The 15,013-nt window shown below is 42.3% G+C and overlaps 1 protein-coding gene across 1 annotated transcript; it reads right to left on the minus strand.

Moving 5' to 3' along the window:
* Window positions 1–276: 276 nt before the first annotated feature.
* Window positions 277–3,546, minus strand: HNRNPA0 (heterogeneous nuclear ribonucleoprotein A0). The gene has a single exon (XM_036847154.1). It carries the CDS (start codon window positions 2,767–2,769, stop codon window positions 1,858–1,860), a length of 912 nt encoding a protein of 303 aa, XP_036703049.1. The 5' UTR covers window positions 2,770–3,546; the 3' UTR covers window positions 277–1,857.
* Between the last annotated feature and the right edge of the window lie 11,467 nt (window positions 3,547–15,013).

A 15,013-nucleotide genomic window follows, 5' to 3' on the forward strand; every position in this document is an offset into this window, starting at 1 on the left:
CTGAAAGCAGAACCCTAGCAATTAGAAAACAAAATTTTGGCAAGAATTAAATCTTAATATACAGCAACAAGAATTAAGAGAAAAAGGGTCAATATATTTTTTTGCTTTAAAGCCCAATAATCTCCCTTCAGAAAGCTTAATACAGCTAGCTTTGGGCTTTCAACCACAAAACTTCAGTCGAATATTTTACCATAACATTAAATCAAAATGTAGGTACTAGATTAATAGGTACTCTGAACCCAACCACCAGGTTATACATACTCTCACTCAATCATGTAAAGAATTGAATTCTTTATTTGTGATATCCATAAATGTTGCTATTCTATACGTCTATCCAGGAAGGCAATTTTCTCCTGTATCACTGTTTTGTTTTGCTTTTTATAAACAACAACTTGAATTCTATTGCATGAAAGGGCTACAAATATACATTTGTTAACCAAGCAGAAAACACAGATATTTTGCTTTACAACTTGCACCTAAGATACCAGTACACGAAGCTGGTTCATTAGTCGTCATAGCAATATGGGGCCACTGCCCAAGCTATGCATAGCAGTTTACATTTTCAAATCTCATGTAGAAAGGGCAATTGTGATATTGACTGTTAACTACATTCCTGTAAAACCCATCTTAGTTACAAGTAAGTGTATAACCAAAGTCTGCACAGATTTTTGATGGCAAAACTTCTAAATCTGACGCAACTGTCCTAAACAAGTTTTTAAACGAATTCTTTTGCAGATATACTGCCATTCTGCCAATAGATGGTGCCACAAAGGTTGGGGGAAGGATTTCCGTAGGGACAACAGTTCAGCTAGAGGGGAAAAAGAAAAACCGTCTAAACCTGCTCTGAAAATACAAAAACGCTTTTAGTTTGAGGATAAAACATAACCCTTATTTGTAACCATTCATGACAGGCAAACCAGTAAGAGGGATGAAACTAGTCCAAATGAAATTTTTTAAACAGTTTATATGAATGAAAACACATGCTTAATACAAACTATTTCTTTAGAACTACACGGTACATACTTTGAGGTAAATTCTCATAGAAAGAAGTGATCAACCATGTCAAGATGATAAGCAAATTATTTAGTACAAGAGATGGATGCAAAGAAACTAAAAATTTTAAAAAGCCACATCCACCACTTCAAAAGTTTTACCTGTAAGGGATAAAATTCAACACGTCACTACCAGGGCAACAGCAAGAAGAAAAAAAAAACAACCCACAGGACCTTTTAAAAGTTTCTCGAAGTACACATCAAGAATTAAGAATTAACAAGAAAATTTTTCAACTAACATCCCTTAAAACGGTACGGAATGGATCCTAGAAAAAAATGTTAGACATGTACGGTCAAACACAATGATTTATTAAAAATAAAACGTAAAAATGATTTTTGTACATATGCTTCCAAATTTCGGGCATGGGATCCAAAGAGATTTTATAGAAAACGCTGTAGCCAGATATCAAGTCCTTACAACAAAGTAAACTAACCCGCCCAACCCCCGCCCAGGTTTTGCTACAGAATCAGCAAGTTCACTCCCTCCCCCCAAAAAAAACACAAATTAAAACAAGACATCTTGCTAGTATAAAAACGACCAAGGTCCAAGTAATAATAAAAAAATAGAGTCCATCAATGACTGTAACACAAAAATGTGTATGTGGGGCCAAGTCCATCTTCAGAGGGAGACAAGGGAGGTGGCAGGCAAACAGGGCAACACCCCCAAGGGTGAGCAGCCTTAGAAGTGGCTTCCCCAAGGGCAAAATGGGGAAGGCGGTGGGAGGGGAAAGGACTTAGGAATCGACCCTAGTTGGGTGGTTGAAAACAGCTACCCCTATAGCCACTCCCAGGCATTAAAAAAATTTTAGAAGGAGCTGCCTCCATACCCACCCCCACCGCCATAGCCACCTCTGTAAGGTCCACTGTTACTGCGACCTCCCCAGCTGCTGCCTCCTCCACCGCCGCCGCCACCGCTCTTCATGGGCCCATAGGATGACTGGTGCTGGCTGTAGCTACCGAAGCCGCCGAAGCCGTTACCGTAGTCGCTTCCACCGTAGGACGAACCGCCTCCGCCGCCTCCGTAGGCGTTGTAGCCGCCGCCGCCGCCGCCGTAACCACCATAGCTGTTGTAGCCGCCGCCGCCCTTAGACAGGCCGTTCTGGTCACGACCACCGCCCCGACCCCGGCCGCCCCGGCCGCCCCGGGAGGAGCGGGAGCCGCCTCCGCCCCCACCGGAGTGGATATCCTCCTTGGGGACAGCCTTCTTCACCTCCACGCGATGGCCCTGGATCGGATGGAACTTGACCACCGCGGCCTTGTCTGCCGCGTCGTGATTCTGAAAATACACGAAGCCGAAACCACGCTTCTTCCCGGACTGCTTGTCGGCAATAATCTCGGCCTTTTCCACGGTGCCAAACTGCGAGAAGTGCTCTATCAGGTCGCCCTCGGCCACGTCTCCCTTAAGGCCCCCAACAAAGAGCTTCTTCACCTTGGCGTGGGCACCGGGCCGGGCCGAATCCTCCCGGGACACCGCCCGCTTCAGCTCCACCGTGTTGCCGTCCACGGCATGGGGCGAGGCGGCCATGGCGGCATCGGCCTCCTCCACATTGGAGTAGGTCACGAAGCCAAAGCAACGGGAGCGCTTGGTCTGGGGGTTCACCACCACCACGCAGTCCGTCAGGGTCCCAAAGGCCTCAAAGTGGCCGCGCAGGCCCGACTCACTCGTCTGCACGTTGAGGCCGCCGATAAACAGCTTACACAGCTGGGAATTCTCCATCTCCACGGCCCGGGCCTTCCCCCCGCCCTGCGAGCTCCGAGGTTTCGCCGTCGCCGTTATCGTTGGCTAAGGCTTCTTCACAGCTTGGGCCCAGCCGTCGCTGGAGCCGCCCCCGCCGGTCACCGACGGGGAAGGGAAGAAGGGAAGGGAAGGGAAAGAGGAAGAGAGGAAGGGGAAGGGAAGGGGAAAGGCGCCGGCTAGAGGACGAGCCGAGGAGACTCAAAGGAAAGCGAGGCCGCCGCTACCGCCACCTCCGCTCCCCTATCTGGGCACCACACAAAGAGGCCGCTGAACGCGCGCGCACCCTCGCCGAGGCGTGCGTCACCGCGGACGTACGACAGCCCAGGGCTGCCCGCCAATCCCCGCCTCGCTCTCATTAGTCCCGCCTACCGCGCTGCCGCGCCGCTCTAGGTCACGGACTCCCCGCCCTCCGCGGTCTATTCAAGCCATCGGCCTGCGCTGCTCCCGCCACCGCTTCTACCGCCCCGCTTTCACCCCCGGGATCCTCAGTGCGCCCTGACTAGGGACTCTCCCTGCACTTAGCGAACCTTTGCGATTCATTTGCCCCCAGCCCCACGGCTGTTCCCGGTGATTTTCCCCCTCCCCTAGCCGTATCCCCTCGCCAACCTCCGCAGTGGCGTTCGCGCCAGCCCCTTGAGAGACGTGTCAGCTCGGCCAATCACGGCGATCCGCTCGCACCCACTTCCGTTTTCGGAAGCTGCTGGACGGGCGCGCTCCCCGGTGCGCGCTGGCCCCGGCGCCCCTAGTGTGCAGAGCTCGCTTGCCACCCCCACGCCTCCTCCCGCCCTGGGCTGGCCGCGGGGTGGGAAGGGGGGGTGGGGTCGAGCCGGGGACGCGCTGGGGGCCGTTCCCAACGGATGCGGCCTGGGGCGCCACGCGCGGGCTTTTTGAAAACTTGACTGTTGAGACTGGGGGTCTGGATTTACTTGCCGTGTTTCGGCCGGGCCGCTACACCTGGCGTCCTCGCCCCTCCCGTCCGCACAAAGATGGAGGGAAGAGGCCTAGTCGGGGAAGGCGGTTATTAACCGTTTATAGTGGGCCCGAGCGGCGATTAGACTAAAACGCCGGCACTTGGCCGTGCGCAAAAGAGAGCCCGAGGCCATGTGAAGGACAGCAGCGTGCCTCCAGACTTTCCGACCAAGGCGTGGTGCGAAACCCCCGCCACCCCTAGGCCGTCCGTGAAGCCCTCCCGCGACACCTCTCTCAGCCTCCCTTCGCGCATTCAGAGGACATTTTCATATTACCCTAGTGTACACAAATTTTTATATGTTTACGTTATCTGTGCGAGCTTCCTTCCCAACTAAAACGTTAGGTTTTTAAAGGCGTTTCCAATCGGACTGGGAGCCGAGGGAGTTAAACACATGAACACTGTATGTAAAGTATTACGCACCCCTGAGAACTGCCTTACGGACCCAGATGGGAATGCAAGCAAGTTAGTGGCTTCCATTTATTGAACTTTTGTGTGCCAAGCAAGATACAAGGAGTGCGAAGCGGTGTAAGACATGTGACCGAAAGCCCAAAAACCATGTGGTAAATTAGAAGAGGAATTCCTCACTGTATCCTGGAATGGAATGTATTCAGAAATGATTAAAGAGGTAGAAGTTGCACTGAATGGCAGAGTCAAAGGCTAGATACGATTTCTATAGGGAGTTTATCTGAACAAAATCTGGAGGAAATTTATAAGCTCCCAGGGACAATGAGTGGACCAGTTTGACTGGATCAGGAGGTTTTTGATAGAAAAAAGTAAAATAAGGGTATTGGTATTATGGAATGTTTTGAAATTTAGATTAAGGAGTATGAATATTATTTCAAAGGCGTATAGATAGGCTTCAAAGTTTGGGGACAATCTATAGTCTGGCTCTAACACCTACTAACCATGTGACCATCGAGTTGTGTGACTTCAGACAGGTCACCTAACCTTTTTAAAATTAAATTATAAGTTTTATTATCTGAAAATCAGAACATAAAACACCTACCCAGTGTGGTAAAAATTAAATGAGATTCTGCATGTAAACACAGAGCACAGTGCCTGACACATAGTAAGTACTCAATTTATCCAATAAATACTATACCGAGTGCTGGGAATAGGGCAGTAAACAATAGACAAAAATCTCTGCCCTCATGGAACTTACATTCTTGTGGGGAGAGGCAGACAATAAATAAGAATGGTATACAGCATTGTGTGTATAATGGCACTTAGTGATAAGTGCCATTGAAAAAATTAAAAGAGAAGGACAATAGGAAACTACTACCTTGTCATTACAAAACACAATTCAGGTATGTCAGAATTTGCTAACCAACAGATAAAGAATGAGGAAAATAAAAGCATTCCAGTGTTTGAAATCTGGAAGCCAAAAACTGCAGCATAATAGAACTAGAAAAATCTAACAAAAGAAACTACTTTGGAGGAAGTGGGGGAGATGATGAACATAGTTGTTAATGTTTAAGGTGATACTGGGATATTCATGGGGCAGTGTTTTCTGGGATGCCCAAGACTATAGCTCAGATGAGAGATTAGACCTGAAGAAATTTATTTTTGAGTCATCCAAATAAATGTAAAACAGTAAAAGGTGAATTTCTGAAAGAGAATAAGACCATAACTTATTTTTCCATCTAAACTGTAAATTCTAAAGTAACAGTTTTTTCCTACATTGTTTTGAAATAATCCTCCATACCACCTTATTGAGGACCCATTATTTTAATTTCTATTGACTAGGAAATCTTCAAAGAAGTGTATGTCTAGTATAAGCCTTACATATAGAAGGGTAGGGATGATGGGAGACAACACAAGCATGTTTGAAAGACATTTAGAAAGCTAGGATAAATGCAAGATAATTGGGATGTTAGATTCTTTTCAGAGATTAGATTGGTAAAGGTAGGGACAGTGAATAAGCAGTGTTATATAAACACTTAAATGATGCTGTCGCTTTCCTACCCCTCAGATCATTCAGGAGAAAAACATTTTTTTTTTCTACTTTACCTTTTAGATCATTGCCTGAGTATGGTTCTTGGCTTTACCTTGCTTACAGGTATGTCAGCCTTCCAAAACAAAAAAGTTTAAAAATATAACTGAAATTTAGACAACCTTTGTTTTCCATCCCTCCTGCAAATGTGATTACAAAAACCTAATTGAATATGGTGTTTAAACAACTCATAGAAATGCACAATAAAAAGGGCATATTTTACTGTACCTAAATATACCCAGAAAAAGAAAAAGAGAACTAGAGAAAAGGAAAAAGAATGAGCTGAAGAAGAGGGGGGAAACTATGACCAGCTATATTTTCAGAAAGCAGCAACTCTGCTTTTTTTTTTTTTTAAGTCAACTTTTTATTATATCCAAGAGTTTCTTCTTGCAGTTAAGAGTTCTGTTGTGGCCTGAACTGTGTCCCCACCCTCCCCTCTATATTCATATTTTGAAGCCCTAGCCCCCAGTACTTCTGAATGTAACTATAATTGAAGATAAGGTCTTTAAAGAGGTGATTAATTTAAAATGAGGCTCTTAGGATGGAGCCCTAATCCATATGGTTAGTGTCCTTATAAGAAAAGGAAGAGACACCAGGGGCATATGTGCACAGAGCAATGACCATGTGAAGAGGCAGCGAGAGGGTGGTCATCTGCAAGCCAGGGAGAAAGATCTCAGAAGAACTCAACCCTGCTGGCACCTTGATCTTGGACCTCCAGCCTCCAAAAGTTGGAGAAAAAATTTCTGTTGTTTAAACCACCTATTCTTTGGTATTTTGTTATGGCAGCCCTAGCAAACCAATACATGTTCCATTTTTGTTTACTCAAGGTACCTTCCAAAAGGGCAGTCTGCCATTTGTGATAAGGTACAGTCTTTCTAATGGACTCTTTAGCAACTCACATCAACAGCCTTAAAATCTGACCCATTCTTCTGAACCAGCAATGATGCTTCTGGAAATTTATCCTAAGGAAATAACTGAGGATCTGTGTAAGAGTTCAGCTACAACATCTCAATACTGTTTAAACTAGAAAAAAAATAGGAAACTATCTAATTGCCCCCAAATAGCTAACTAATTAAACAAATAAGGAAATAATTAAATAAATAGTTCAGGTAAGAATATTATGAAGCAGTTAAATTGATACTGTATAGGAAAAACAATGACTGGTACTTGGGTATGAATCTTACACCATTATGATGATGTGTGAAAGGTCACATTACTTATTTTACCATATCAAATTAAGTCTGACTTTAAACCACATACTTGACAGAATGGCAATAATGTCAACATGTCATTATTGGGGCTCCTCTCATCTTTTTCCACTCAAAGGCACTTGCCTCTCTCCCCGTCCCCTCTTGGACAATCTAAGAGCAATACCCTTGATAAAATGCTTTTTGTTTAAAAAAACAAAAAGGTGGGGACAATGAGGACTGAACTTAAAAGACTCTCCTAAGGCAAAAACATACACAGACATATTCAAACTGTGTATATATTAACTGTATCTTGTTCCAGTGCCTGTATATTTTCTTGCCTCAGGTGCAAAATCTAGGCTTTTAGAAGGGATTTATATTTGTTTCCTCCACATGGGAGGGGATGTCAAAGGAGGAGGGCTTGGAAAAAGACAGTTTCCCAAGTCTAGGACAAATGACCACACAAAAGGTACAAACTTCCAATTATAAGTCCTGGGGATATCATGTACAGCACGGTGACTATAGTTAACAGTACTATATTGTATATTTGAAAGTTGCTAAGAGAGTAGATCTGAAAAGTTCTTATCTCAAGAAAAAAACTAACTGTATGTGGTGAAGGATGTTAACTAAACTTATTGTGGTGATCATTTTTGCAGTATATACATATTACAAATCATTAAGATGTACAGCTAAAACTAATACAATATTTTCTGTCAATTATACCTCAGTTTTTAACATTAATTTTGAAACAAAAGACACGACCAGAAGCTTCTGGGCTTTTGTCCATGGGAGGAAACAGTAGCCCAGCCAGTGTACAGCCCATCATTCTACTTTACCCTCCCCCTCTACACACACACACACACACACACACACACACACACATAACAGTGCAGGCTGAACACTATCTTGAAAGCAAGGGCTATCACCTTAGTCTTGGGACCAGATCCACATCTGTAGCCCCAAATAAACCTGGAATTCTTATATGTAAAACTCCAATAATAATGGATATTTAATTGCCAACCACTTGGGTGGGAGGTTGGGGAAGATTACCAGAATTAAAGGATGTTATGGACTGAATGTGCCCCCAAAATTCGCATGTTGAAGCCTAATCCCCAATGTGCTGGTATTTGGAGGTAGGGACTTTGGGAGGTAAGTCGTGAGAGTGGAGCCCTCATGAATGGGATTAGTGCCCTTAAAAAGAGAACCAAAGAGCTTTCTAGCTCTCCTTCCATCATGTGAGGACACAGCAAGAAGACAGCCACTTATGAACTGGGAAGCAGGCCCTCACCAGATACTCAATCTGCCAGCACCTTGATCTTAGATTTCCCAGGCTCCAGAAATATGAGAAATAAATTTTGGTTGTTTATAAGTCACCAAGTCTATGGTATTTTTGTTATCTCGGCCCAAACAGACTAAAACAGAGGACTTAACAAATTGACATTTCTCAGACTACCTCTTCTCTAAAGAACACACACCTAAGTACAAACATATCCACAGACTCACACACAGAATATGAGCCTTCTAAATTAAAAGTATTTAGAGCATTCTATTTTCATTTATTCATCATTCCACTTAATTCATTCATAGGCTAAATGCTGTGAATAAAAGTCCCTGGCCTCCAGGAGCTCAACAGTCTTGGAAAAGAGGGGAAATCAACAAACGGTAATAAGTTGAGAAGACAGACAGATGTTGCAAATATAGTGTGTTGAGATAGAAATGGGCAGAAACCCAAAGTTCAGTAAATTCTTCTAATAGAAGGTAACTTCAGAAGTAGGTTTAAGAGTTAGTTAGGCCTACAAGAAGGTAATGGCATTTCAAGTACAGGAAACAGTGTGTGTGCATGCTGTGTTTGGAGTCACACAAGTAGACGATCAAGGGTATGACGGTGTATGCTATATTGGCTTGTTGCTGCTGTAACAAATTACCACAAACTCAGTGCCTTAAAAAACACAAATTTATTATCCTGTAGTAAGGAAATCAGACAGACGTCTCACTAGGCTAAAATCAAGGAGCTGGCAGGGCTGTGTTCCTTTCTGCAAGCTCTAGGAGTGAGAAGGCAGCAGTCTGCAAGCCAGAAAGAGAGGTTTCACAAGAAACCAATCCTGACGGCACCTTGATCTTGGACTTCTAGCCTCCAGAATTGTGAGAAAATAAAATTCTGTTGTTGAAGCCACCCAGTCTGTGGTACTCTGTGATGGCAGTCCTAGCAAACTACTACACCCACCTAGAAAAGAAGTGCTCTCAGCGTCCATTATTCAGGGAGTCAGACCTCACTCATCTGTTCATGCAAAGCTTCCTGTACACATCTTGCCTAGATAAGATTACACCAGATTTAGTGTTTTACCTATGAATTCCATAACAAGGTCACAAAATTACATTCCTTAAAAATTACATAAATTATTCATCTTTTGGTTTTGAATTTTACGACTTTCACTTATATTTCTCTTAAAGTTTATTTTTTTTAGTGCACTGTTTTACTTAGTCCAGTAAGAACTTCAATTTTTTAAATATTTATTTTCTTCAGCAAATTTTATACAGAATATTTTCCTCTCCAGGAGACATGTATCGGATCCATGTGAAAATGAAGGTTTTTAATCTTACCTGTTAAGTCCATTTCAACTTCTAGTTTTAGCCTATAGTCTAGTTCAAAATGTGTATAACAGCTTAATAAAGCCTTCTTTTCCTCACACGGAAAAGGGAAATAATGTGCATTGATTGAGATCAAATTTCCATCAACCTAAAGGGTGGCAAATCAGAGTAAGATTTAATTTGTGAAGTATTCTATACTCAAACCTGTGAATAAAGTAATATTCATACTACCATATACATTTTGAGTCGTCAGGAATCTGGTCCTTCCTAATTTCTAAATATACACTGAACAGTGCAAAGAACAGGTTAGTCTACTCAGTAATAAGCTGTTAAGAGTAGTAGTCGTTCAGTGAGTTCAGATTATGTACAGAGCCTTTCTGGATCATTCGGGATCTAAACATTTTTAGTCAAATGATATTTATTATCATAATTTCAGCACATTAATATTAGAGAAAGGAAATTACACGCTTCTTTTTTTTTCAAATAAAACTAGGAAAACAGTGGAAAAAAATTAAAATAATTAGCCAAGATTTATACAAGCAACAACAGTATACTAATGATTAGCAGCTATGAAATCAAGAATCAAATGCTTCCTGAGGAACCTATTCCATATGATAATCACTGACTGAGATCTCTCAATATATTTAGCAGTGATTTGTTTATTTGGGATTGACTATCTGTACAGCAAAATTCACCTAAAATCTGTTTTACTTTGCTGCCCAGGATTCTAAATATGGTCAATTTTCCAGCTTCTGAAATAACATATAAAGCACTTTTCATTCATTGGAATCAAATAAAGTGATTTCTTTCAAGGATTAAAAGTGCATATTATTCAGTTCAAATTCTAATAATTTGTTAATTCCCATCACTGGTTTTGAGGAGTTTATGTTTCACCAAGCTCTGATATGATTATCTACTGCATACAGCCAAAATATATAGTAATACAATTTCTAAGTTTCATCACAAGGTTTTGATCATGGTTTTGTAAAAACACTGAACTCATCTGATCTTACTGGCACATTCAAAAGTTCTACCAAAAATAATAAGTCTCATTATATCTAAGCATGTAATGTCAGTAAGGCTCCTTTATTACCCTGTATTTCTATTTTAAAAGAATCTTCTTACTCTACATTCTAGAATCACAAGAAGAATAGAGCATGAAGAGACCTTTTATTGGTCATCCAGTCCAAAACTTTCATGTGCAGATGTGGCCCAGAGAGTTAAAATGACACGCCCAGGGCCACACAGACAGGTAGCAGCAGAGTCACAACTTCTAATCTGCAGTCAACTGGCTTTTTCACACATGGCTACGCCTATAACAGTCTTGCTCGTATAGTTTCTGTATCGGCTTTCTTATATGGAAAATAAAAACATCATTAAAGAATGAGTTGGGTTGTCATTCTATCCTTCTAGCCATCATTCATCCGAAGTCTACTGAAGTAGACTCAATTCAGAGCTCAATTTCTCCTGGCTCAAATTAAGATTAAAAGAAATACGAGGTTTGGGTATTTGAATGACAACTTGTACCTGGAAGGTAAAGCTGTAAGAAAACTGGAATTAAACCAGTATTCACCCCACACCTGCTCCCAGCCCCAAGTCAGCTGCAGGAGCACTGGGAAATCGAAGAGAACATTTGAGTCTACCAAATGTTGGGCTGGCTTGTTCCTTCTTTCCCACCACTTCAGCTTTTGCGTTAGAAAAAATAATAGAAAACCAAGCTTGTTGAGGTATATTGAGTCCATCTGGCATTAATTTCTGGAGGCACATATCAAACTGAAATATCTCAGCTGTTTCACAGAAAAGGTACAATTAGACTTATGCCGAATTTTTCTGGGGAAAAAAAGTCTTTTCATGTGTAAGTAATTTCCCCCAGATCTTGCAAGCTATAAATGTGTATGGTGAGTATGAAAGTTACTTCACAGTCTAGGAGAAGGAAACATCATAGTCTTTTTCTATTATCAAATCTCATCTTAAGCCACCACTCCTCAAGTTGATAGAAATTTAACCTCAATCAATACTAGGGTCAAGTCCCACCCCTAGGATAAAGACTTCAGGTTGTACACAGTCCAGAATACTTAGGGACAGGCCCCTGATCTTTGGTCCAGATTGGTCCCTCCTGATAAGACTACAGGGTCTCTTGCAGGAAAGTGACTCTGCTGTTTCCTGAAACTTGCCGCCCAGCTCAAGCTGGGACTCCTTTTTACCAAGGCTAGAAACCCCAACACCAAAGGTTCAGCTTCCCACTGTACCACAAAGCCATTCCACACTGAGGACAGGCCGCATCCCCAGGGGATTACAAAAGAGCAGATCAGAGGAACTGGATGCTGGTCGCTGGTACTCCATGGAGCCCTCCCTCCCCGAATAAATCGCTCTTTGAGGTCTCCATAGTAGACTCTCCCTCTTAGGCTCTTGCCTCTCTCTCCTGTCCTCTGGGAACACCTGGCATAAGCTCTTCAATGAGTTTAGGCTTTCCTTTTTTTCTTTTTTTAAATTTTCCTCTCTTTATTCCAGCAAATGAAAAATAAAAATAGATGAAATCATAATATCACTAAGTCTGAGAATAAACATCAAAACTTGACTGTTTTCTTTCTTTTAAGGCAGAACTAGAAGATGAGATTTTTTTAAACTTTTTATTTTATATTGGAGTATAGCTGATTAACAATATTCTGCTAGTCTCAGGTGTACAGCAAAGTGATTCAGCCATACACATACATGCATCCATTCTTTTTCAAATTCCGCTCCCATCTAGGTTACCACGTAATATTGAGCAGAGTTCCTTGTGCTACACAGTAGGTCCCTGCAGGCTTTAAAAAATAAAAGGCAATTGTACTTCCACATTGGTCCAGTTGAGCAAAAGCTCAAACAAAGAAAGTGGAAAAGGGGCTTCCCTGGTGGCGCAGTGGTTGAGAATCTGCCTGCTAATGCAGTGCACACGGGTTCGAGCCCTGGTCTGGGAGGATCCCACATGCCGCGGAGCAACTGGGCCCGTGAGCCACAACTACTGAGCCTGCGCGTCTGGAGCCCGTGCTCCGCAACGAGAGAGGCCGCGACAGTGAGAGGCCCGCGCACCGCGATGAAGAGTGGCCCCCGCTCGCCGCAACGGGAGAAAGCCCTCGCACAGAAACGAAGACCCAAGACAGCCAAAAATAAATAAATAAATAAACTTAAAATAGTTGCATCTTAAATGCTTTAAAAAAAAAAAAAGAAAGAAAGAAAGTGGAAAAGTATTCTTGGAATAGGGCAGGAAAACAGAATAAAAAGCAAATTAATATTTCAATAAATTATCTTATCGCATATGTCTACTGTAAGGTGTCCTTTTTGCTAAATTATTTGAAAGCGGGTATGATATGACAGAGGCTACATTCTCCATCCCTATTCATGTTTCTGAGGAGTGCCTCCTGCAGGCACAAGTTTAGGGCAATTTGTGATTGAATTCTCAGCTCAAGAAGCATCGTGTGCAGTTTTTAGACAAATGATTATCTGTACCAGTTGGGGAGCATCTTCTTTGACATTATGCTCTTGGTTGTCAGTTTTAGAGTCATAGAAGTGAATATATCCCCTATGTCAGTGAATGGTACCACCGTCCAGCTGAGGTTGTTAGAGGTCTTTTCCTTTGACAGCTGCCCCACCACCAATTTCACACTTTCCAGATGTGCAGAACTGCTTGCAATTCTCATAAAAGTCATGTTCTCTGAGCTCCAGGGCTTTGCATATGTGACTCCCTCTGCCTAAAATAATGTTTCACAGCCTTTTTCATAATTTGTTGCAAACAAAAAAGGATAATATTTATACAACACACAGAGATAAACTGGAAGGAATGTGGAATTATCTATATGGGCCTTGTTGGAAGAAAATTCAACAGAGAAAATATTTAATAAGATATCAAAACATTTTAACAAGAAACTTTAGTTTGCTCATTTAAACATAACTTTATTCTTTTCATGTTAAAATAATTCTGAACTTACAAAAGAGTGTCAATGATAACACTATAAATAACTTTTTTTCCCTTGAGAGTAAATTACCAACATGATACCCCAGTGCCCATGCTACCCAGATGCCCCCTTCACTTCAATCAAGCTCCAACACCTTGTGCCAGACTGCCGCTGTCACCACTATCCTGTGCAGACAACCTCCTCACCTCTCTCAAGCTCCCAACAACCACACAAGCTGCTACCACCCTCCTCCTCATAAGCACCCTCCTCACTTCACTCAGACTCTGATACACCATGCCAGGCAGCCAACAGCCCACCACACTCCAATGCACATGCCTACCTTGCTAACCCTACCTAATGGTTTTTTAATTGGATTACTTAGGAAGGATGAAAAGAAGGTAGGAAAATCATAAGGTAGAAAAACAGGGAAGGGGAGGGGAGGGGAGGGGAGGGGAGGGGAGAAAACTGGTTTTATAATTGAAATGGCCAGGTGTAATTCCTGATAACTTATTTAATGATAATCTCTCCAATTTTTGACAATCACCATCCACAAGAAACTTTATTCATGGGTAGGTAGATGAAAATATAAAACAGTTTTTATAACCATTCTAAAATGAACCACAACTGAAATTATACTTTAAAATATCTAGTACTTCTGCATTTCCCTTCAGTGGCAAATGAAAGCATTCCAGGCAGAGGGAACAACTAGCGTAAAGATCCCAAGGAAGAAAGAAGTCGAGTGGGCTGGAGATTACTGACAGAGCAGGAGAGTGATAGGGGAGATTTCTTGTGCTAATGCAAAAGGATTTCAAATTCAATCAAACTTTTATCAAGGCTTTTAAAGTAATGAAGAAGCTCTTATTTGCAGTCTATACTATAAACTATAGAATAGTTACCTTGTAGTTACCCTCAGATCCCACCAAAAGTGTATCCCAAGTGTAGAGACAAAAGTATCTGATTTATATATGGACACAATAATTCAGGGCCACCATCCCAAGCTGTGCCCACCAGGATCCTCTGCTCAGCCCCTCTGCTTCATATTCCAGACCAGCTATACACTATACTCATTAGACTCTTGGATCACTATGTGTTCCATTGACTCCATTGTCTCTTGTCCTTAACAGGCAGCAGCTGGCTCCTAAACAGATGTCCAACTGGTAGATGACATCCTTGGGCTGCACTCAGTACCTTGCATCGTGACAGCAAATGCCAGATATCCTTAAAAATATTTGCTAGTTGCAGGGATGATGGGTCTTATGGTCAAACACTGCTCCATCATAAATGCCCTCTAAGGAGTTCAGCACTGGGATGCTCTTGACACTGTTCCCAGGTTGTACCTGAGTATATCAAAGACTGAGGGGATTAACATCTACTGCATGGCTATAATCCATCCTCACACTCTCCTGCTCTGTCAGTAATCTCCAGCCCACTGGACTTCTTTCTGATTGGTAATTTCTGGCTCCTTTTTCTTCCCTTCTGTGCCTAGATAAGTCTTATTCTGATTCAGAACTCAGTTTAGAAGTTCAAAATCATTCACTCATTCAATTAACAA

This window comes from Balaenoptera musculus, chromosome 3, assembly GCF_009873245.2.
Source record: "Balaenoptera musculus isolate JJ_BM4_2016_0621 chromosome 3, mBalMus1.pri.v3, whole genome shotgun sequence".
Taxonomy (NCBI): domain Eukaryota; kingdom Metazoa; phylum Chordata; class Mammalia; order Artiodactyla; family Balaenopteridae; genus Balaenoptera; species Balaenoptera musculus.

What these genes read in the sequence shown, in the direction of transcription:
- HNRNPA0 (XM_036847154.1), bottom strand. Translation starts at nt 2,769, where the DNA reads ATGGAGAATTCCCAGCTGTGTAAGCTGTTTATCGGCGGCCTCAACGTG.